This window comes from Thalassophryne amazonica, chromosome 18 (assembly GCF_902500255.1).
Source record: "Thalassophryne amazonica chromosome 18, fThaAma1.1, whole genome shotgun sequence".
In the NCBI taxonomy this organism is placed as follows: domain Eukaryota; kingdom Metazoa; phylum Chordata; class Actinopteri; order Batrachoidiformes; family Batrachoididae; genus Thalassophryne; species Thalassophryne amazonica.
The window spans coordinates 40,289,477-40,314,664 of record NC_047120.1 but is presented as its reverse complement, the minus strand read 5'-3'; the positions used below and the strand labels follow the sequence as shown (position 1 = coordinate 40,314,664).

General features: G+C 39.8%; 1 protein-coding gene across 1 annotated transcript in view; it reads right to left on the bottom strand.

Annotated features, from left to right (window-relative positions):
• The window catches only part of scn4aa (sodium channel, voltage-gated, type IV, alpha, a), a 72,080-nt gene that overhangs the window by 40,277 nt on the left and 6,615 nt on the right, over nucleotides 1-25,188 (bottom strand). Inside the window, exon 2 of the mRNA XM_034193389.1 lies at nucleotides 18-311. Within this exon, the coding sequence (XP_034049280.1) occupies nucleotides 18-272 (255 nt within the window). The 5' untranslated portion in view covers nucleotides 273-311. The remainder of the gene's footprint in view (nucleotides 1-17; nucleotides 312-25,188) is intronic.

Here is a 25,188-nt window from a genome sequence, read left to right as displayed (position 1 = left end):
GTGCGCCTCAAACTGACTTTCTGTTCTTTGTAGAAGGGGTCCAAGTCCTCTAGAGGTGTGTTGAGCATCTCTGGTGGAGGATCTCCATAGATCATGGGCAGACTTTTGCCCGCCTCCAGATCAGCATGTGGCACTATTGGCTCCTCCTTTTCATGGTCTTCCACTTCTTCTGCATGTTTTCTTTCCTCTTGGAGCTTCTTGATCTTCTCCAGTGACTCCTGGGTGAAGAGGCGGAACGCATTGGGTCCTGGGGTAGAGAGCAAGGTTGCCATCCTCGCATTGCGAAGGGATCCCGCCACACCAGGGCTTCCCTAGAAGGAGCCCAGGAAAAGGGAGGTGAGTGAAAACACAGAACACATCTTTATCTACATCTTAATACACAGTCTCTTTGTTTTCTTCTGGAGTAGAAGATTGCTGATTGGAGCCATGTCTGGTGCCGGCATCGATGCACATTCGGAAAAGACTTTGGACTGATTTTACAGAATTACATTGTGCCAGGGCATAAATATTAGTCCTGTCAACAACAAAATCCCATAGCCCATTTACTCCTGCTCTCCACCTGATATATCTCTTGACGGGTGGGTATATCCTTGAACCACCACAACCTCCCCCCTACACCACAAGTACTTCAATATGTCAAAGTACTACCAACTGACTAGACACCTAGGATGTACACTAGGTGGCTTTGATAGGATACATTACCACAGTTATAAAGAGACCGTGACATTTCTTGTGTACATCAGATTACTTATTATCTTAGCAGACGCTCCACATCGCTTCCAAGTGGTGTTGCTTACATCCTTTTCTGTGTTTAGCAACCAGTCAAGAGCACTTAGTTTGCTCAGGAGAAGTGAATGTTTTTTAACCTGGGTGGAGAATCTATCTCCTAAAGCATGCTTTTAAGATGGCCATATATTTTCGTACACCATCAAGAAGTCTAATATAGGCCCCATTGGAGCCAGTGATTATCCCTGGATTCCAACACTTAGCATCAACACATCAGTATAAAGCAAATGCATTAATCTTCCCTATAAACCATGTCTATAAACTGTTGAAATAAAAGATAAAATTTCTATTGAACACTCTACATTAACAGACTATAAATTTATTTTAATTAAGATGAACTCAAATAGAGTATAAAAAACTTCTGCATCTTTTGGAATTGCCTCTATATGGCTCCATTCTGGAGAAATCAGGTATCCTGGAGGTATTCCTTAGAATCCAAATTGTTTTTGGCTTTAAAACAATATATCTTTGTGATCTGGTAGAGCTTCAAACTGTAACTGCAGAGTGTGATTAGTTGAATGCCAAATGTCTTTGGCCAGAAAATGACTAAAGAAGGAGTGGCTGAGTCTGCAATGTGTATAGTCTGGAGAACATTACTTTTACAATACCAACTCAAATTGATTTGTTCACTGAAACAATGGTTTCATTGGCTCCAACAACAAAAATCGACTTTCTGTGATGACAGAATTACCGGTTACCATTTCCCTTGCCAATGTGTAATTAACACAGGTTAATGTCAAGATCTACAGTACATGTAATTTATAGAATTAATATAATACTAGCATGTTGCCCGTGGGGATCCACCAGCAACACGGGTAGTGGGTAGTGTTTATAAAATAGGTAGCTGACATTTTTCAAGGGTGGTAATATATTAAGCAGTGAGTTGGAATGGTGTGCGAGTCCAGAATATTTTAGAACCTTAGACCTCAACAGTTTTTAGAAGAGGAACTCAACCCTTTTATTTCCATTACCGTGCTGCCCAGTTACATAATTTTTAATGTTAATTTACTGTCTAATGTATGTATAAATTGTTCAGATTGTTGTTATCATCACACTATTATTATTATTTTCATTTTATTATTACATCTATTTTGTCCAAAGATAAGTAGGACTCCTTCTTCAGCTTGATGGCATCCCTTACTTCCGGTGTCCATCACCGGGTTCGGGGATTGCCACCGTGGCAGGCACCAGAGACCTTGTGACCACAGCTACGAGCAGCCGCATCGACAATGGAGGTGGAGAACATGGTCCACTTGCCCCGGGAGGAGGCCCCGGGGAAGACCCAGGACACGCTGGGGGGACTACATGTCTCGGCTGGCTTGGGAGTGCCTTGGGGTTCCCCCGGAGGAGCTGGGGGAGGTGTGTGTGGATCGGGAGGTCTGGGCGGCTTTGCTTGAGCTGCTGCCCCCGCGACCCGACTCCGGATAAAGCGGAAGAAAATGGATGGATGGATGGATGGATGGATCTATTTTGTCATTTGATTTTTAAATGAACCGCAATGGGATAAATGTTTTTGCTTTCTTGTGTCATCCATGTATTTTTAACATATTTACAATTATACACTTACACTCACACTTTTAAAGATGATTTACCACCCCCTGCTGGAAAGGCATGTGAGTCCAAAATGTAATTAGCAACGTTAGCTAATATTTGTAGCTTCTCCAAAACTATTAATACTATCAATGTTCCATTTTGGCACCATTCATCCTTGACCCAAAATACATAAGCATGCCAAACAGCAAATGTCAACTGTGCTTTATTTGTACCTGATCGAAGTCACTCGCATGCACGCACAATGTAATCAGGTAATTTTAATTTGACAAACAAAGACAGTGGCTGTAGACATTAAAACCACTAAACATTTTACTCATGGTACCAACATGAAACTTAAGTCAATAACACTAACAATACTGTTAAACTAACATAAACCACAATAACATTTAAAACCTCAAAAAACAGAACTCCCATGGTGCATTGCAGCACAGGATTCATTGTTTATTGGCTAACTAAAATTGCTAATTTCTCCAGAAATATTTGTTCTATCAACTTTCTGTTTTCACAGCATTCATCCTTGACCCAAAATACATAAGCAAATGTCAAATGTCAGTGCTCCCCAGTTTTTGCGTGATCAAAGCCGTACACACACACGCACACAGAAGCTACTTTGCTATTATCTATTATAATATAGATTGGTGGCATGGTGGCTTAGTGGTTAGAACCATAGTTGGCCATAGATGTATTTGTTTGTCTATGTGTGACCCTGTGATGTACTGGTGGCCTACCCAAAATGTATCTTGCCCAATGACCGCTGGGATAGGCTCCAACAACCCTCTGACCCTTAACTGGAATAAGCAGATATGGAAAATGAACATAATTGCAGCTGTCAAAAATGTATTAATTACAGAGCCTTTAAAATGTAAAAAAAAAAAAAAAAGAAAAGAATCTTATTTAATCATTCCTTCTGATGCCCTTTGACCCAGTCATTATTCTGCCTATGGTAGTTTTGTAAACATCAGTGGCAGGTTGCAATTTATTTTATTTATTCACTTTTTAAAATAGTGTCAATGACAAATAAAGCCAAATATCTATTCATTTGTGCATCAATAATTTGGTATATCAGAGCATGTGCAGCTCTTGAATAGTTCTTGAGGTTTTTCTAAAACCTGAGGAATAACAAGCTCTCTTCATTTTATTGTTGCTCTGCTTCACATGTTAGTAAAACATTTGAAATACTTTTCTTGTAATCTTGAGGTCATCCTTGTAAAAGAGGTTTCAATCTCAATGGGTTTCTATCTGGTTAAATAAAGGTTATTATTATTACATATATAAATGAAACCTACTTTAATAACATAGAAATATGTCAAATGTGTTTTGTGTGTGTGTGTGTGTGTGTGTGTGTGTGTGTGTGTGTGTGTGCGCACAGTCATGAATCCTAAATGTGTAAAACTAAAAATGTTTGCTTCACAGTGTTGATCAAAACAGGTTTAAAAGTTCAAGAAGCAAATTTTACAGTGAAAAGGGTCTCAGATCCAATAAGCTAATTATTAGAGGTTGCATTGCACAAAAATGACTTTTTAATCTTCCTTTTACATTTTAATGTTTTTTTTTTTGTTTGTTTTGTTTTTTTGCTTAATGTGCAACATCTCCAAAGTCCAACAAGTGTGAGTGCACTCACAGAGATTATACTCCTTTAAGCATACTTTAGTCCAGATCTCTGTAACATATGTAACAGGTGCTCTAATTTTACCTCAGATTATTAAAAGACACCCATCTTCCTCCCCAACAATGCATGCACGCGCGCGCACACACACACACACACACACACACACACACACACACACACACACACACACACACACACACACACACACACACACACACACACACACACTCGCAGGCCCAGAGGCAAAAAAAAGCTGATATACAAAGTGAAAATTGCTATATCATTTGGAAACAGCACCTTAATTGAGATTAAATGTGTTCATGATGTGCCATTTTTATAATCTTCATAGGTTACATAGTGTATTTTTATAAAATAAAATATTTCTGCAGTTGGTTTTTGCTGTTTTTTGTTGTTGTTGTTGTTGTTTTGCTCACTGTTTTTATGTTTCTGAGCACCTTGCCTTCTTCCATTCTGTCTGCCATGAATTAAGTTTTTTAATCGCCTGCAGCTCTAACAATAATGCAAATTATAATTTATAACGAACTACAGCAAGTCCATTTTTAGGAGTCCTATTAGTTCATTGATTATATTTTGCATTTTCATGTTTCACTTGTGTGTTCCTTATACAAAAAAGGTAAATTAGAATACAACAACAACAATATAGTCAATAAAGGTTATTGCAAAATTTATAAAGAATTGTTAGGAAAAGACTTGTGAAGGAAAAAACTGAACTAGTCATTTGCAAATGCATGTATTTAACATACAGTACATTTATATTAATGCAACTGTGAATTGAATATAATTGGTTATAATAAATTGATCAAAATGGTTTGTATGCACTGATTAAGAACAATCATTTTTATGGAAAGGAGACATATCTTTGATTGAATAGATTACAGTGACACAATCAGGAATGAAACTATTACACTCGTTATTACATTTTTATGAGGTCTTTGATACAGTTCATTAAAAGTTTGATTTTACATTTGTAAAAATGCTTGATTTTGTATTTTTATTTTTTATTTTTTTCCTGTCAGTAATACAAACCTTCTATAATAGTTGTAATAGTTCAGGGAAACCGTTAAACCAGTTACATCATGAAGTGGAACAGCTTCATGGTGGAGTGGAACAGAGAAGGATTTTTCTTAAAACAATGTGAAATTTCAGATTCAGCTTTTCAGATGGCACATAGCGCTGAGATTTGATCTGTTTTCTTGTATAAAAATAACCCAATGCTAAACTACCCTTGGCCATATGCGCATTGTCTTCTTTATAATTTGCAGTTGTTTAATTAATTATTAAGATTCTATTGAGTTACGTACAATTTGTACATGTTCAATAAAGCCCCTCAGTCAATCATAAACAATATTTTGTTTTAATGGCGTCTGCAGGAGGGCATGCATGTATATGAAAATTCAGTAAGGTATATCTTATATATTATATTCCAGTTCTAAGGTGGAACTATGCCAGTATACAAAGGTATATCTAAATATCTAAAAAGGAAGAGTAAAATAGGAGAGTAGAAAAGAGTAGAGTAGAGCCACTTAGGTGCCTGGTCTTGAGAACCAGGGATGGTAGGTGAAAAAGCTTTTTATCCCATGGGAACTCTCCCTACCCACCCAAGCAGCTCAAGAAAAAGGTATATATAATATAATAAGTAATAAGACATAAGAAGGATAAGACATCACAGGAGAAGACTGTAGTAAAGGTAATTAGTATGTAGACTAGTAGTGAAATCAAATATAGTTAGTAGGCTAAGCTATAGAAGCTGTGAGTGTGTGAGTGTACTGGTATCGATCTAAAGTAACTCTGTTAGCATACTATAGGAAAATAAAAAGTATAATCATTATGCTATCAAATGGAAACCTAAGAAAGAACTTAGGTACTATATGTTGATGTCTTTAGAGGAACACATAAACTGATGAAAATAGAATTGTAAATGGCGAAAATAAGCTAGTGGAAGAGCTAAATTAGCTGTGAATAAGCCAACCTTACCCAGCAAGCTAACACGATAAACAAAAATGGTAATTATTGTATAAAGTATAATAGCGTAGTTAAACCTACATTAACGGTATTAAAAATACATATAAAATAAATGTGGGCAAAAGTATGAATTAATGTGGGTTATCAAACACAAAAGAACCAACTATTTTGTAAGCTACGATGAACGTTGCTAAGGCCGGCTAGATAAGCTAACGTTAGCTGTTAGGGTTACTAATTGTACCCCACTCCTCCAATATACATGAACTTTTGACAAGGGCGGAAGTTAGCTTTGAGTTAGCAGATGTTTGCATACACGCTAACGCCAGCGAAATGTTGTCTAAATCACTTCAGAGGTGTTATTAGGTCCCAAAAACAGCATTTTCAGTTTTATAAGTGTTTAGTCTCACTAGCTTTTACATAATATATGATAAAGGTGTTATATTTAGCCAAAAACAAAGCAAAGTTACCAGCTAGCGACACCAGGATGTGGTGTCACTACACTAATGTCCGTGATCAAACTATAAAAATAGGAACAGAATGTTACTTTTTAACCTCTTGAAATACATCAACGTTAGCCATCTTTGAACTTGTCCAAGGTCTGTGTCTCAAGAATGTTCCCAGTGAATTTGAAGACTCTGACAGTAACAGGAATGGACTTATGCTGAGCACAGACAGACGTATGGACGGGTGGATGAAAAGCCTTCGCAGTACCCGATGGCTATATTTGATGGTCTCTGGTAAAAATCTATCTCTCCACCACCATGAAGCTGTGAGTTATGATGCAACAGAAAAAGGTGGCACTATGCCATTTGTCCATCACAGCCAAAGAAGTTATTGAGGGTGTCTTGGTGGCTTCCCTCACTAGTCTCCCACACATTTTTTCTTTTTTTATCAATGACTTGTCAGTAAAACAGCTAACATTTCAGAGACTGAAGTTCAGGTATGATACATTACACCTCTCACTCAGCATTTGATAATGCTACAAATTGGCAAACGTAGTAAAAAGATGGCAAGAACTGAGAATAATTTTGAACAGTCACAAGCACACTGTGTTGCACCTGCACCTGTTCTCTGTGGGGAGCCTTTTTTATTATTATTTAGCACAATCTGTGAACAAATTGTAAAGAGGTAAGACAACTTACAGTCACACAAAAAAATGCTCTGTGGCAGAGCGAGCTATGAATAAAGCAAAATAAACCAAAAATAATAATTAAAAAAAAAAGATGAAAAGTGGAAGCCAGCATTTACACATGAAAATCATACATTCACGCATTTGTGAGGAGACGTGCAAGCTCTTCCAGATATGGTGGCTGCCCAGCTGCTCCGGGCAATCAAGACGAAGCGTCGCGTTACAGAAGGCCGATGACTCTGCTCATTCCTTCCCGCTGAGCCTTCGCTCTGCACCTCACATCCCTCTGATAAACAGGACAGAACGCCAACTTAGACGCCCAAACTGTACTTCAGTCTGTTTTAACACAGGGTACCGAACACACAAAGCTTCGGCGTGGCCTGCCTTAAACCCCCTCCACCTACTTCAGCCACTTCATCCCAATCTATGCAACTCCAACTATAGGAAAATTAAGCAAATTTAAACCATTTAAAACAAATCTGACATTAATATGTGAAAGCAAATCGAGACATTTAGTGACATTTCATCCTCCCTTCCATGCCCTACTTTCTTTGTCATTATTCCATTTCTAAACCCCATCCTGGAAGTCAAGCATCCTGCTGGCTTGGACAGTAGACCAACCTTAAAATACACATCCTGGAGCTTATGGGGAACATTTCCTGACTGTGTTACATCACATCATTAATGGTAAATCCATCAAATAGCCTCATAAACAGACAAGTCCCTTTATTAAAAGCCTGCCAGTCCATGAAAAGTCTTCCCTGGGAGGATATAATACCTCAGGGGCAGGTTTGTAGGTTGAGACTCTGTTGCCTTGTCACCTAAAAAACATACTTTAGCACCATGTTATGATTGGTATCCATGTATCCTTTTTCTTCATATTAAAGACATGAGTTAAGATTATTCAATATATATATATACGCATTTTTTACATTGTTCAGAATGTTAAATAAAAAAATCATTTCCATTGCAGAAATGGAAAGCATTCATTATTTGATTTATATGACACCTACACAGATCTATGTCAGTTGAAATATTACTTAAAATTATTAAGGTGCTTCTTGTAGGAAATGGAAGACAACCAGCAATTAACTCTGACAGCCATGTGAACCGCCACACCGCTGAGCTCAGCAGTGTGTGGAAGCACATATCTGCTTTCCTCAATCCAGGCAAAAATCACAATAGGAAATTGTCCAATTTTTCATCTGACAGTGCTTCTACAGCCACTAAAAACATTGCCATTTAGAGCTACTAGATTTAGCTTCCTCATATAATGGGCACATTATTATAAAATGTTAATGGAGGCGTTCAATAGAGGGAAACATCTACCAGGGGAAACATCTACAAACACGGGAACCAAAATGCATGGTACATGACATCTCTTATAGAATGGGACAATCCACCAATCAAATGACAAGGATCTATTTAGGCGTCATTAGCAGGAGGTGGTAAAATCACAAGTCAGAATTTCAATACATCCACTTGGGAAATGATTCACAATATTAATTCCAGCATTTTGGCATCAAAATTAATCCTATATCTTGAAAATACCCCCCCACCCCTTGAATGTAACAAAGTATGGTCTATTTTCAATTATCTGGCTATTCCGCTATGTGTAAAGTTTGTCCATGCTCTTCAAAAACTTTATAAACACAATTCTTTCACAAAAGTTTTATTTCAGTAACACTGTGTGAATAACTTAGGAGGAGGCCATGCTCTTCAAAAACTTTTAAAACATAAACCATTGTCAAAGGTTTTATTTCAGTCACACTGTTAGCCTGAGATCTTGTTTTTGGCTTGGCCATGACTCTTGATTTACTACAACTTGCCATGCTGTGACTTGAAATTACATGTGTAATTGCATGATCACTGTAATAATATCAGTACTTATGTAGCTTTTGTGACTTCTCTAACACAAGTACTACCAAGTCAGGAGCATTATATATCATAAACTTGAATGTTGTGTTCAATGCAGGGTTCATCAAAACTAATCATGAAGTCAAAACAATTACATTCTAATATTTCGAAAGATTACAGTATATATTGTAGTTTACTTTTTTGCATGGGGTGGTTTTTTTTTGTCATGGTAGACTCCCACTTCCTATATGAAATATCTCCAAATTACACAATGCACAATCTCTGAAGTGGATGTAAGCATATTTGAAAAAATATATATTTTCTACCATTACCACCTCCTGCTAGTGTCATATAAAAATATTCAATAATGATCTTATTTTAAACAACTGATGTCAACAGGTGATTATAATGATAATTTGGTATAAAAGTAGTACCCATGAAAAGCTGAGCAGAGGATCTCCAATTTGTCAACAAATGTATGAGAAAATTATTGAAATGATTAAAAACAGTGTTTCTCAAAGAAACATTGGAAGGGATTTGCATATATTTTCCCTTTATGGTAAATAACATCATTAAATGATTCAAGGAATCTGGAGGACTTTCAGTGTGTAAAATGTAAGGGCACAAGCCTAATCTGAACACTCGTGATCTCTGATCCCTCAGACAGAACTGTATAAAGAACCATTATTCATCAATAGCTGATATAACCACATGGATAAGGGATAACTTTGGGAAACCTCTGTCAAGCACTACAATATGGAGTTACATTCACAAATGCCACTGTGCAGCAAAAGAAAAAAGTCTTATGTTAACCTTGTCCAAAAGAAGTGTCAACATTTCTGGGCTCCAGGTATCCAAATTAGACCATCACACAGTGGAAATGTCTATTGCAGTCAGATGAACCAGTATTCCAGTTCTTTCTCTCTTTGTTTGGAAGAAATGGATACCATGTGCTGCAGACCAGAGATGAGAAGGACCGGCCAGACTGTTATCACCACCAAGCCCAAAAACCAGGGTCTGTCCTGGTATGGGGTTGCGGTAGTGCCCATGGCAAAGTAATTTACACTTCTGTGATGCCAACATTAATGCAGAAATGTGCATTAATATTTAAGAGCAACATACAGTAGTGTTCAGAATAATAGTAGTGCTATGTGACTAAAGAGATTAATCCAGGTTTTGAGTATATTTCTTATTGTTACATGGGAAACAAGGTACCAGTAGATTCAGTAGATTCTTACAAATCCAACAAGATCAAGCATTAGTCTTAATAGTAGCATCTGCTGTTGATGCTACAAACTCAAAACTATTATGTTCAAACTGCTTTTTTAGCAATCCTGTGAATCACTAACTAGTATTTAGTTGTATAACCACAGTTTTTCATGATTTCTTCACATCTGCAAGGCATTAATTTTGTTGGTTTGGAACCAAGATTTTGCTCGTTTACTAGTGTGCTTGGGGTCATTGTCTTGTTGAAACACCCATTTCAAGGGCATGTCCTCTTCAGCATAAGGCAACATGACCTCTTCAAGTATTTTGACATATCCAAACTGATCCATGATACCTGGTATGTGATATATAGGCCCAACACCATAGTAGGAGAAACATACCCATATCATGATGCTTGCACCACCATGCTTCACTGTCTTCACTGTGAACTGTGGCTTGAATTCAGAGTTTGGGGGTCATCTCACAAACTGTCTGCAGCCCTTGGACCCAAAAAGAACAATTTTACTCTCATCAGTCCACAAAATATTCCTCCATTTCTCTTTAGGCCAGTTGATGTGTTCTTTGGCAAATTGTAACCTCTCCTGCACGTCTTTTATTTAACAGAGGGACTTTGCGGGGCATTCTTGCAAATAAATTAGCTTCACACAGGCATCTTCTAACTGTCACAGCACTTACAGGTAACTCCAGACTGTCTTTGATCATCCTGGAGCTGATCAATGGGTGAGCCTTTGCCATTCTGGTTATTCTTCTATCCATTTTGATGTTTTTCCATTTTCTTCCATGCGTCTTTTTTTTTTTCTTTTATCCATTTTAAAGCGTTGGAGATCATTGTAGATGAACAGCCTATAATTTTTTGCACCTGTGTATAAGTTTTCCCCTCTCCAATCAACTTTTTAATCAAACTACGCTGTTCTTCTGAACAATGTCTTGAACGTCCCATTTTCCTCAGGCTTTCAAAGAGAAAAGCATGTTCAACAGGTGCTGGCTTCATCCTTAAATAGGGGACACCTGATCCACACCTGTTTGTTCCACAAAATTGACAAACTCACTGACTGAATGCCACACTACTATTATTGTGAACACCCCCTTTTCTACTTTTTTTTTTTTGTTGTTTACTAATAGCCCAATTTCATAGCCTTAAGAGTGTGCATATCATGAATGCTTGGTCTTATTGGATTTGTGAGAATCTACGGAATCTACTGGTACCTTGTTTCCCATGTAACAATAAGAAATATACTCAAAACCTGGATTAATCTTTTTAGTCACATAGCACTACTATTATTCTGAACACTACTGTATGCTCTTTTCATAACATCTTTTCCAGGGATGTGCATTTTTCAAACATGACAATATTACAAAGGCAAGGCTGCAGAAGAAGAGGCTACAGGTACTGGACTGTCCTGCTGACAGTCCTGATCTGCACCCAACAGAAAACGCCTAGAGCATTTTGAAATAAAAAATGCAACAACAATGACATGTTTGCAGGACGAATGGGACAAAATAACACCTGAAATGCTTCATACCTTTGTATCATTGATGGTACAACATGTTTTAAATGCTGTGAGGAGGAATAGCAACATTTCAAAGTGATAAATGCTTTAGGGTCACAAATATTTTTGGACTGTATTGCAGCCCTTATGTCAGAATTAAATGAATTTGACCACAAAAAAACATGAAATATCTTGAGTTCATACTGTCTGCAATGGAAAAAAAAAGTCAAAGTAAATGTTAGAATCACTCATCTCGCACACATAGAGTATAAGTATAACATAAGCATATGGAAGCATAGAGAAGTATGCATGTCAGTGACAGCCATGTGACCTATGGCATTTCCGCTGAAAGTGTAGATCGGTTCATACAGAGAGCTCTTCATTACGCTAGATGCCTCTGGAATGTACAACAGCCAACTGAGCAAGCTTTTGGTTTTTATCACAGGGCCAGGATGGCTTCATACAGTATGTTCCCTGGCCATAGCTCTGATTTTATGCATGAATATGTTAAACTAAAAAACACATTTTGCATCGTGAGATCACACTAAGTACATATCCAAATTTGGACTGAGATATCTTAATTCTGGTGTTGCTACATTGGTGGCTTTAGGAGAGATTTTCACGGGGCTGTGCCCCCCCTCAGGACTGCAGTAGCCGCAAGATAACCTGACAAGGGGACTCCTGTTTTCCAGTCAAAATTCCATTTTTCAACCTCAGGTTGTCTGGGATCAACTAAGCAAGTTGGCACCACTTACATGATTTATATGTATTGGTATATATCTGTTTATTGTTATTATTATTATTATTATTATGTTCATTTGGATATGCTAACAACTCAGTTTATGAACCAGAACCTGGTGAAAAAGAGAAATGGAAGGCCTATGGTCCAGGATTAAGAAAGAATGAAGCAGAAATAGTATTATCTAAAGAGTAGCTTCTATTCTGTGTTCTTGCTTGTTGCTAGCTGTATAGTTTTTCTGTTGTTCTGCCTCTAAATTTCCCCAAACTTTGTAACTCAGCATTTGTGTCCTGTCAGAATGGTAATAATGATTTTTAAGCAATCTATAATATAACAGTCAAGTGCCCTCTGTGTGCATGCATGCATGCGGCTTCAATCATGGAGAAACTAGTGAGAGTGGATATTTGCCGTTTGGCTTATGCATTTTGGGTGAAGTATGAACACTGCAAAAACAGAAAGTTGATAGGACTAATATTTTCGGAGAAACGGATGCTGCAATGTACCATGGGAATTCGAGGTTTTGGGGGGTTTAAATGTTGTTGTGGTTCAGGTTTAACAGTGTTGTTAGTGTATTTATTTATTTTTTTCCCTGTCTGCATATATAGTAATGGTAAATGCCACACTGGCAGAACCATTTATGAACATTAATGTTGTGTGGGCCGCTGAAGAGGAGGTACTGCTGGCCCACCACCACAAGATGGCGCCCTGCTTGAAGTGCGGGCTTCAAGCACTAGAGGGCGTCGGCTTTGCTGGAGGTGACAGCTGTCAACAATCAACACAAGCTGTCACCCATCATCACCACTACAAAGACCGGACTGCAACTCCACCTCCTCGCCGAGAAATCAACTACCATTCAGGTAATTTCTCTGCTGCCTGACACAGTGTGTGTTTAACCTGAACTTCTATTGCAGCCGTTTTCCTGGAGTGTTTCCTTATCTGGAGGATTGGCGTTTGGTGTGACAGCGACGGCTTCGCCTCACACCCCAACTCAGATAAGTGGTTGACCAGGAGCTGCACGAGTGTGTGTGATTGGAGGTGGAGGTTTTCCCTCCTTTACTTAAGACAGACTGTGGATTACTGAGTGTGCGAACTCACACTCATCTGGACTGTCTTTGTTCTCTGCCAGCAGTACCGGGTCTGACTGCTGAAGACAGCGGCCACCTGGGGCGCAGGGCTTGGCGGCTCCGGTGTTCTTCAGCTCCGTTGGTGGTGGAAGCTGTGTGGGGATCCGGCTCTTCTCTCTCCAGGCGTCTTCTATCGTCGAGCCTGCCCACACGTCACCTGGTGTATGATTGACAGTCACCATATTGTTATTGTCTGTACGTTGTTGTGCGATTCACAACATTAAATTGTTACTTTTTGGCTTATCCATTGTCCGTTCATTAACGCCCCCTGTTGTGGGTCCGTGTCACGTCACTTTCACAACAATTAATACCCATATATGCAATTTATTCTTGCAAGACAGAAGGTATGTAGTGCGTGTGGTGTGTGTGTGTGTGTGTGACCCCCATCCGCCTTTCCCGATCAGCCTACAACATCCTACTCAAAGCCAACCAACAACTTCTATCAGGAAGGGCAGACCACCAAAACAACACAAAGACAGACAAGAACTAGAGACAAGTGGTGAAGACAATAACTGTGACGTGAGACACTGAGGAGATGGGGCCCCAACCATACAACATACCATGACAAACAACTACACATGAACAAACAGTGACAGCAACAGTCTGTTGTCTAGTTAGTGAGCATCCATACCCTAATCTAGAACACTGTAGTGTTAATTGTTGTTGTTAGTGTTATTGATTTATTGTGTTTTTGTTGTTCAACTGGTTTAGTCAGTTTAGTTAAGTGGCATGTTGGTGTTACCATGAGTGAGACGGGTTGTGCATTTGATGTCTTCTACTGCCATCTCTCTTTGTGGATGCGTAAAATTAAAAGCACCTGCTTGTGGCAGAGTGCATTTGCCGTTTGGTATGCTAATGTACGAGGTCTGTTAGAAAAGTACCGGACCTTTTTATTTTTTGCAAAACCTGATGGATTTGAATCACGTGTGCTTGCATGAGCAAACCTTGAACCTTCATGCGCATTCGTGAACTTTTTCACGCCTGTTGATTGCGTAATTTTCTGGTATCAGCCTTTGTGTGGGATGTGTGTTGTGCGCTCGGTGGATTTTCATTTCAAGGAAAAAAAGATGGAACGAATGCAGCAGCGCCACATCAAATTTTGCCAGAAACTGGGCGACAGCCAGGTGGAAACCAATCGGAAGATTCAGACGGCTTTCGGTGACGATCCTGTGGGCATCACACAGATTAGGGAGTGGTACAACCAGTTTAAAGACGTCCGCACAACGGTGGAGAGCGAGCCACGCTCCGGTCGGCCAACAACATGCTGAAATGACCAGATCATTCCAAAGTGAAGGCTGTGGTGATGCGGGAACGTCGAGTGACTGTCCAAGAAATTGCGGAATAGGTGGACATCAGCACTTTTTCGGTACATTCCACTGTAGAAGATTTCCACTGTAGAAGACTGAAAATTTGGACATGAAAAGAGTAGCTGTGAAATTCATGCTGCTTCTGATGGCAGAGCAAAAGCACCTTCGTGTTGAAGTCTCACAGGACATGCTGTGACATACCCACCTCTTCCGCAATTTCTCGGATCGTCACACGACTAAAAAGTCACCGAAAGCCGTCTGAATCATCCGAATGGTTTCCACCTGGCTGTCGCCCAGTTTCTGGCAAAATTTGATGCAGCGCTGCTCCAGTCGTTCCGTCTTTTTTCTTGAAATGAAAATCCGCCGTGTGCACACGTCCCACACAAAGGTTGCTTACCAGGAAATGACGCAATCGACAGGCGTGAAAAAGTTCACGCATGCGCACGAAGGTTCAAGGTTTGCTCATGCAAGCACATGTGATTCAAATCCATCAGGTTTTTGAAAAAAATAAAAAGGTCCAATACTTTTCTAACAGACCTCGTATTTTTGGTCAAGGATGAATGCTGCCCAAACAGAACGCTAATAGGACTAATATTTTTGGAGAAACTACAGATATTAATTAACAACACTGAACAATGGACACTGCTAATTATATTCTGGATGCACACGCTAATCCAGCAGGGGGTGGTAAATCATCTTTATCTTAAAAGCATGCATGCGTGCATGTGTATGGATTCGATCACAGGAAACTGGGGAGAGCTGATATTTGCTGTTTGGCATGCTTATGCATTTTGAGTCAAGGATGAACACTGCAAAAACGGAAAGTTGATAGGACTTATATTTTTGGAGAAATTTAGCGCTAGTGAACAATGGATATTGTGCTGCAATGCACCATGGGAACTCAGGGTTGTGGGGGTTTAAATGTTATTGTGGTTCATATTAGTTTAACAGTGTTGTTAGTGTTATTGATTTACTGTGTTTTTGTTGTTCATTTGGTTTAGTCAGTTTAGTCATGTTGCTGTTAACATGATGTCTTCCACCACCATCTCTGTTTGTGGATCTGTAAAATTAAAAGCACCTGCTTGTGGCAGAATGCAGAAAAGGCAAAAAGCCATACGTGCGTGCAACTTAACAGACAAACTGGGGAGAGCTGATATTTGCCGTTTGGTGTGCTTATGTATTTTTGGTCAAGGATGAATACCGCCCAAACGGAACATTGAGAGGACTAATATTTTTTGAGAAACTATGGATGTTAGCTAACAACACTGAACAACGGACATTGCTTATTACATTCTGGGCTCACACTCCAATCCAGCAGGGGGCAGTAAATCATTTTTATCTTAAAAGCATGCGTGCATGATTTTATTTTGTAAGTTCAATGTAACTACATAATATAATTATAAATACGTTAATAATACATAGATGACCCAAGAAAGTGAAAGCACTGATTTCCATTGTGGTCCATTTAAAAATCAAATGACAAAATAGAAGTAATAATACAATAAAATAATAATAATAACAATAATAGTGTCTATATGATAACAAGAACCTAAACAATTGATAAATACATTAAGACAGCAAATTAACATTACAAAATGATGTAATTAACAGGAACTAAAGGGTTACGTTCTTCTTCTAAAAACTGTTGAGATCTAAGGTTCTAAAAACATTCTGGACCCACATGTCAGCTAAATATTTTATAAACACTACCCAATCTAGAGCCTGTGGATCCCCACGGGCAAGGCATTTATGTCTTTGGCACTAGATCTCTTTGGAGGATCCTTGGATACTGAATTACTTTGCATCAAATGAATGGTTACTTAGTTAGACAAAGATGAGGGCTGTCACTCACACGGTGAGGGAACATCAGCTGTATCATTTTGGTGGGGAAAGGCCAGTTGTCTGTCTGGGTGGTTACCATGCAGGATCCAAGGCGGTTCGGTAGTATGGTGGATGTGGTAGTGCGCTGCACCAGCGTATGCTCCTAGACCTGACCTGCTTTTATTTCTATCTGTAATGTGTTGTACATGTAAATTACCAACAGACCCTTTGAACTGACTTTAAAAATGCATATGTGCACATTTAATACAAATATTGTTGCAACCCCATTAAATAATCCTGATTCCAACTTGCCCCAACAAGACAAAAACTCCTAGAGCTGCCACTGTGTTGCAAGGAGTTGATATATGTCCGTCGCTAACATGACAAGTATCTTAATCCCTTTACTATACAGCACTTACCACGTCTGGAACAAGTTGTAAACAACAGACGTACAAACAAGCGTTTTTATCCACACATCACATTTGACCACATGTTTTCTCACGGCATCCAGTCATTAACAGTCCAGCTTATTCCTACATTGGTTCAACACCATGTCACCATCAATTAACCTTGCATTTCAAACCCTACATGGGGGGCCATGTTAACATCAACCTTTGCACCCCGTCAAACATAGTACCGTGTCATTGTATCTTGCTCCCAGACACAGTAGCAGGCATACCTTTGCATTTTAAAATCATTGCTGCCTGTTAAACGAAAAATAATCACCATAGTGTCAATAATTGGGGTCAAGCTGTTGGGGTCTTTTGCTCCCATATTAACTTATTGAAACAGAAATAAGCAGAGCTTATGCCAAGTAGGAAATAGAAATCGTGGTATTCTCACATGCATTATGGTGTTGCTAAAGGGACAGCTGGTGACATTCACAGCCTCTGCTGCTGCATACCGAAGAGCTGTGAAGCCTCAGTGTAATCTGCCTGGAGCAAACATCAAATGACTAACAAAGACATATATAGGCCCACTGATTTATAACTCAAGATGTCTACTGAGGGATGCATCTAGACAATGTGTATTTGGCAGCAGACCTAGGCAAAGGACCTAAGGAAATGTTTCATGACAAACGTGTCATCATATCCAATCAGGATCCGTTAACAAGAGGAAGTAACAAACATCCAAATGTGGTTGCCTATCACATTAGCTACCCACCTGTTTTTGAAGATTCTGCTTGACCAACAAACAAACACACAGCACCAACAAAACTGTAAGTCAGTTGTAAGACAGTACAATTACACTCCCTTTGCATAATTACGTTATTTTTGGCTACTGGCTGTATTAGCTGGGGAGCTATTATGCAGAGTGTTCTAAAAACAGATCAATGTCATTTTCAGTTAGTGATGAGACTGCATAGTACAAATACACTCTATGCAATTGTCAAATTATTATTGGCTTGCAGCCTTATTAGCCGTATATACAGTCTATTCAATTAGCGATGGCTGTACAGTCAGTACAATACAGTGCTGTCTTTGCTAGCTTATGGTGGCAGCTACTGTAGCCATAATACTTCATTTTATTTAACAAAATACAGCAGTACCAAAGTCTGAACTCCTCTAAAAGCAGATGGATATAATTTTCAGCTTGTGACAACACTCAATGGAATAAATTACACTTACTTCAAACAAATGTTAAGTTACTATTGGAAGCAAGTCACATTAGCTAGCTAGCTATCATGGCCTCACTACAGTGGGCAGTATTTGAATTCAGGTCATTTAAATCAACCAGCTCTGTGTTTGCAACTGTTGTTGTTCTTAAAGGATTATTAACTGAGTGCGAGGTCTGTACGGGAAAATATCAAACTGAGGTGTAAGTACAGACAAAGCGTTACTGAGGTCCGTGCCAAAAAACACCTTGGTCTGATATTCCCGTACAGACCGAGCAAGTGAGGTTAATGATTTATTTATTATATGGCTATTATATATATATATATATATATATATATATATATATATATATATATATATATATATATATATATATATATATATACGAGGGCTGTCAATAAAGTAACGGTCCTTTTTATTTTTTTCAAAAACTATATGGATTTCATTCATATGTTTTTATGTCAGACATGCTTGAACCCTCGTGCGCATGCGTGAGTTTTTCCACGCCTGTCGGTGACGTCATTCGCCTGTGAGCACTCCTTGTGGGAGGAGTCGTCCAGCCCCTCATCGGAATTCCTTTGTCTGAGAAGTTGCTGAGAGACTGGCGCTTTGTTTGATCAAAATCTTTTCTAAACCTGTGAGACACATCGAAGTGGACACGGTTCGAAAAATTAAGCTGGTTTTCAGTGAAAATTTTAACGGCTGATGAGAGATTTTGAGGTGACACTGTCGCTTTAAGGACTTTTCACGGTGCGAGACGTCGCTCAGCGCTCTCAGCCGCCATCGTCAGCCTGTTCAAGCTGAAAACCTCCACATTTCAGGCTCTATTGATCCAGGACGTCGTGAGAGAACAGAGAAGTTTCAGAAGAAGTCGGTTTCAGCATTTTATCCGGATATTCCACTGTTAAAGGAGATTTTTTTAATGAAAGACGTGCGGACGGGTCCGCACGTCGGCTCACAGCCGACGCAACGCTCCGCCACAGGAAAAACACCTCTGTTGAAAGCCTTAAGGACAAGTTGGAACATGTCCTGCTGTTAAACAATTTCTCATATACTCACTCCACTGAAAGCCATCAAAAGCCGCCTGGATTTTACAAATGGTTATCAACACGGAGGTGTTTTTCCTGTGCCGCCGCACCGCGTCGGCTGCGTCCCGACGCGCGGACCCGTCCGCACGTCTTTCATTAAAAAAATCTCCTTTAACAGTGGAATATCTGGATAAAATGCTGAAACCGACTTCTTCTGAAACTTCTCTGTTCTCTCACGACGTCCTAGATCGATAAAGCCTGAAATGTGGAGGTTTTCAGCTTGAACAGGCTGATGACGGCGGCTGAGAGCGCTGAGCGACGTCTCGCACCGTGGGAAGTCCTTAAAGCGACAGAATTACCTCAAAATCTCTCATCAGCTGTTAAAATTTTCACTGAAAACCAGCTTAATTTTTCGAACCATGTCCACTTCGATGTGTCTCACAGGTTTAGCAAAAATTTTGATCAAACAAAGCGCCAGTCTCTCAGCAACTTCTCAGACAAAGGAATTCCGACGAGGGGCTGGACGACTCCTCCCACAAGGAGTGCTCACAGGCGAATGACGTCACCGACAGGCGTGGAAAAACTCACGCATGCGCACGAGGGTTCAAGCATGTCTGACGTAAAAACATATGAATGAAATCCATATAGTTTTTGAAAAAAATAAAAAGGACCGTTGCTTTATTGACAGACCTCGTATATATATATATATATATAAACACGCAAAGTTATGGTATCACCCGAATATGAAAGCTACTGAAGGCTCGTAATCAGACCTGTTCGCTTCGCCGCCGTGTAGAACTTGCTAACAGATGGTCCAGTCGTTAGCTGGTAAGCTTTCAATCTGTGTTTTTTTTCCTATTTTTTGTATCACCCCGTTTTAAGATTTGTATCGCCCTGATTTTATTGCCACAGTTTCCAGGGCAGTAAAATTGATAAGACAAGTGTATGATTTATCAGCCCTATTTTTTCTTGCATCTCATGAGGACTGGTTTACAAGTGTAGGGCAGATTTTTGTTGAAATATGTGATAAAATTGATTATGAGTTCTCATACATGTATACATACTTGAAGCTTCCTCTGGTGACGTTTTGGATGAAAAACGGCGGGAAATAGATAATCTAGTGATTCAAAGTTCCCAGTGTGGTCATTAGGGTGTTGCTTTGCGAATAACAGGAAATTATCCACCAGGCTGACATGTAAATAGTCATTATGATAATTAGCTCCATCTCAACAACACAGCAGATGTTGCACCAAGTTCCCACCTCTTACACAGGCAATTTTTTTTCATGATACCGGCACAAAATATATTACATTTTCATGGTGCAGTCATCCGTCACTGACTAATTTTAAGCCTAACCTTAGCCTTAACCCCAAATGCCCCCCCACGGGCGCCATGTCCATCAAAAGAAATCTACATTCAATAATATATCACAAACTAATATATTCAAACACTTTTTGTGATGCCATCACGAGGCTGACATGAGATTGGGTTGTTATACACCAAGTGTTACCCTACAATGTGACTGCAGTATGAACCAAATACTGAAAGCCCTGAAACAATGTTGTTGACTATGGCCCCAAAAAAAATGCATTTAAGGAAATACAATATCAGTTTCATTATGTACAACTGTTTGGATACAAAACCCAAACAGATTTTCTGGAATCTTCAATTGATCCATTTGGCCTTTGCAATAACTGGTGAGAAAGTTGAGCAGATTATGTGTGCAAGTGATATCAAGAATATTTCACCCATCTTGTGAGAGACAGCAGCGAGGATGAAATAACACCAGTCAAGCCCTTTGAACCCGCCAGACTCTATCACGCTTGTAAAGAAGAAAGCATGTTATTTCTTGCATTCTCCTACAAGGTCAACCACAGACTTGCACTGAAGATGCAAATTAGACCGCAATTGGATAAAACTTCAGTATGTTTTGACATGCAAAAAAACTTACTGATCTTTAACCTTATTTCACCTTTTGACTACACTGGAAAATACATGAACCAAGCCAAGCAGTCACATGTGCCCACTTGGTGAAAGAAACTCAAAACCAACACCATCTGTGTCCAAGAACATGGGATGCGAGACAGGGATAAGAAGACCACAGCTACACCTTTATGCATGAAGGTGCTGAAAGCTGAAACAAAATATTCTCTGGTTTACAATGTTAACTATTTTTGGACATCTATCAGAAAAAGGAGAAATACTTCATTGTAAGAAAGTATTCTAGAAATAGGTAAGACATAAAATACACAAAAATTACAAAATTATCTAAAAATACCACATGACACCCCCCCATTTATGTCAATAACTGCATGAATCGTACTCAGTATCGGTTCAATCTGGTTTAAATTAACTATGAACACTGTATTTACTACGTTTGGACATTAACATATTTCATATACTAATTATTTTTCTTATTGATGACATCATCAAAATAAAAAGCAAGCTCCCATTATGTAATTTCAATATGACACATAAAAGCATGTTATTTTTGCCTATTTTTGCTTTGGGTCATAACAGCAGCTTTTGTACACCATAGGGCACAGGAGGCCTTAACATAGTGTACAAAACCTGGTGAAGCAACAGATCACGTTTTAAACATATTCTGTCAAATCGCAGCTTCTGCCGCTTGCTGTTTGCAGTACTCTCATGGGCGTCTTAACGTGTCTGTAGTTCTCTTCAAGCATATTCAGTTTTTGAGGACGTCCTGCTGTAGGTAGACTTGCAGCTGTGTCATGCACTTCCCATTTCTTAGGGCCCCTTCATACATAGTATGAATAAGTACGAATCAGGGCGAATCATAGCGAAACAGCCCGAATGAGCGAAGCACAAAAACATCAAGCCGACGTCGGGAGGGACACACGGTTGGACAGGAGTGAATTATCTGGGTGTGATGGTTTCATGCATGCTCGTGCACGAACACAGTGCGAGTAGCTGCAACGTGTTGCACCACAGTCTCTGGCCAGTGATCAGCTGACAGGTGCCTCACCGTGCTGTGAGCGCTCGGACGTGGTTGGCCAGTCTCCAACCCCATACATATCACCATTTCATGCAAATGCCCCCCCCCCCCACACCCCGCATGCAACATGTGTTGGGGAGAGGAGCAGAGGGGGTAGCAACACACTTGCAAGCCACATGTGTGTTGCTTTGCAACGCCACACTCGTGGGGGCACTTAGACAAATTTCACAGCCAGCTCAAAAATGGTCGTCTGATCACTATTTTCTTGCTGACAGGGCAAATGGACACACATTTTCTAAGTGCCCAGCGAACAGTGTTGGATGTTCGTGTGTGTCACCTGGAATTTGCCCGACACCTGCCACAAGAGGGATCAAATTGGCTCTCGCAGGGCACTCTGACTTTCGGCTGCTGGTGTGCACAAATAGTTGTAGCGACAGGTGTACGAGGCTTTAGAGGTGGCTCTGATTTTTCACGAATTCCTCCTTCGTGCGCTACTCAGGTTCAATCGTGTTATGTGTGAAGGGGCCCTAATAATTAATTTCACTGAGCTACAAGGGGTATTCATTTTAAGTAAGTTAAAAAAAATTTTTATCACCCCGTCTGTTGTGTGGGCCGCTGAAGAGGAGGTACTGCTGGCCCACCACCACCAGATGGCACCCTGCTTGAAGTGCGGGCTTCAAGCTCGAGAGGGCGTCGGAGCCACTGGGAGTGACAGCTGTCACTTATCATCAGCACCAGTTGTCACTCATCCAACTCATCACCATCACCATAAAGGCCGGACTGCAACTCCACCTCCTCGCCGAGAAATCAGTTACCAGAAGAGGTCATTTCTCTGCTGAACTTAACACTGACTTATAGTCTGAACTTCTTTGCAGCCGTTTTCCTGTGGTGTTGCCTTATCTGTGGGATTGGCGTTTGGTGTGATCAGCGACGGCTTCGCTTCACACCCCAACCAGATAAGTGGTTAGATAGGAGCTGCACGAGTGTGTGACTGGAGGTGGATGTGCTCCCTCCCAAAGGAACACAGACTGTGGAATTACTGAGTGTGCGAACTCACACTCATCTATACTGTTTCTGTTCTCTGCCAGCAGTACCAGGTCTGACAGCTGGAGACGGTGGCCACCTGGGGATCCAGGACTTGGCGACTCCGGTGTTCTTCAGGTCCGTTGGCGGTGAAGGCCGTGTGGGATCCGGCTCGGTTCTGGATGGACGTCTCCTATCCTCAAGCCTGGCCACACGTCACTCAACATATAATTGTCTGTACTACCAAAACTGTATTTGTCTGTATTCCGTTGTGCACTTCACAACATTAAATTGTTACGGTTTGGCTTATCCATTGCCCGTTCATTTTACGCCCCCTGTTGTGGGTCCGTGTTCCTACACTTTCACAACACCGTCTGGTGGTTTTGCCTGGAGTGTTTGTGGTCCATCGAGACACAGGTGTATTTACTTGTCTTTTAACTTATTTTAAATGAATTTGTTGTTCTTATATGTAGTGTATAACACTTTTGTTTTAGACTTGTTTAAATATTGTAATTTTGTAATCTTTTTTCAATCAATCAATCAACATTTATTTATAAAGCGCTTTACAGCACCGACTGGTGTCCAAAGTGCTTAACAGTAAAAACACAAATTCACAAAAATAAAACACATATAGAATAAAATTTTAAAACAGCACATAAAAAACAGAACATGTCACCTCCCCACTAGGTGTTAAAAGCCAGTTTAAATAAATAAGTCTTTAACTTAGATTTAAAAAGTGCTAGGTCAGGAATAGTACGTAACTCAAGAGGTAGCTCATTCCACATTCTGGGGCCGGCTATCGTGAAAGCATGATCATCCCAGCATTTATATCTTGACCTCGGAACATCTAAGTAAAGCTGGCCAGATGTCCTTAATGTCCTACTGTAGGTGCGCAAAGTTAAAACTTCAGACAAGTAGGGAGGTGCAAGGTCATAAATAGCTTTAAAAACAAACATTAAAATTTTAAAATCAATTCTAAAACGAACTGGAAGCCAGTGGAGTGAGTTTTTAACTTTGAATTGTAGAGCGTTTTGCACGGCCCCATGTTGCAAGGATCGATACACAATTCTTGGAAGCTGAAAATGTCCCAGTTCTTGCATGGCCGGCATACTCACCGGACATGTCTCCCATTGAGCATGTTTGGGATGCTCTGGACCGGCGTATACGACAGCGTGTACCAGTTCCTGCCAATATCCAGCAACTTCGCACAGCCATTGAAGAGGAGTGGACCAACATTCCACAGGCCACAATTGACAACCTGATCAACTCTATGCGAAGGAGATGTGTTGCACTGAGTGAGGCAAATGGTGGTCACACCAGATACTGACTGGTATCCCCCCCCAATAAAACAAAACTGCACCTTTCAGAGTGGCCTTTTATTGTGGACAGTCTAAGGCACACCTGTGCACTAATCATGGTGTCTAATCAGCATCTTGGTATGGCACACCTGTGAGGTGGGATGGATTATCTCAGCAAATGAGAAGTGCTCACTATCACAGATTTAGACTGGTTTGTGAACAATATTTGAGGGAAATGGTGATATTGTGTATGTGGAAAAAGTTTTAGATCTTTGAGTTCATCTCATACAAAATGGGAGCAAAACCAAAAGTGTTGCGTTTATATTTTTGTTGAGTGTATATATATATATATATATATATATATATATATATATATATATATATATATATATATATATATACACGAGGTCTGTCCGTAAAGTATAGGTCCTTTTTATTTTTTTCAAAAACTATATGGATTTCATTCATATGTTTTCACGGTGCGAGACGTCGCGCAGCGCTCTCAGGCAGCGTCATCAGCCTGTTTCAAGCTTAAAACCTCCACATTTCAGGCTCTATTGATCCAGGACGTCGTGAGAGAACAGAGAAGTTTCAGAAGAAGTCGGTTTCAGCATTTTATCCGGATATTCCACTGTTAA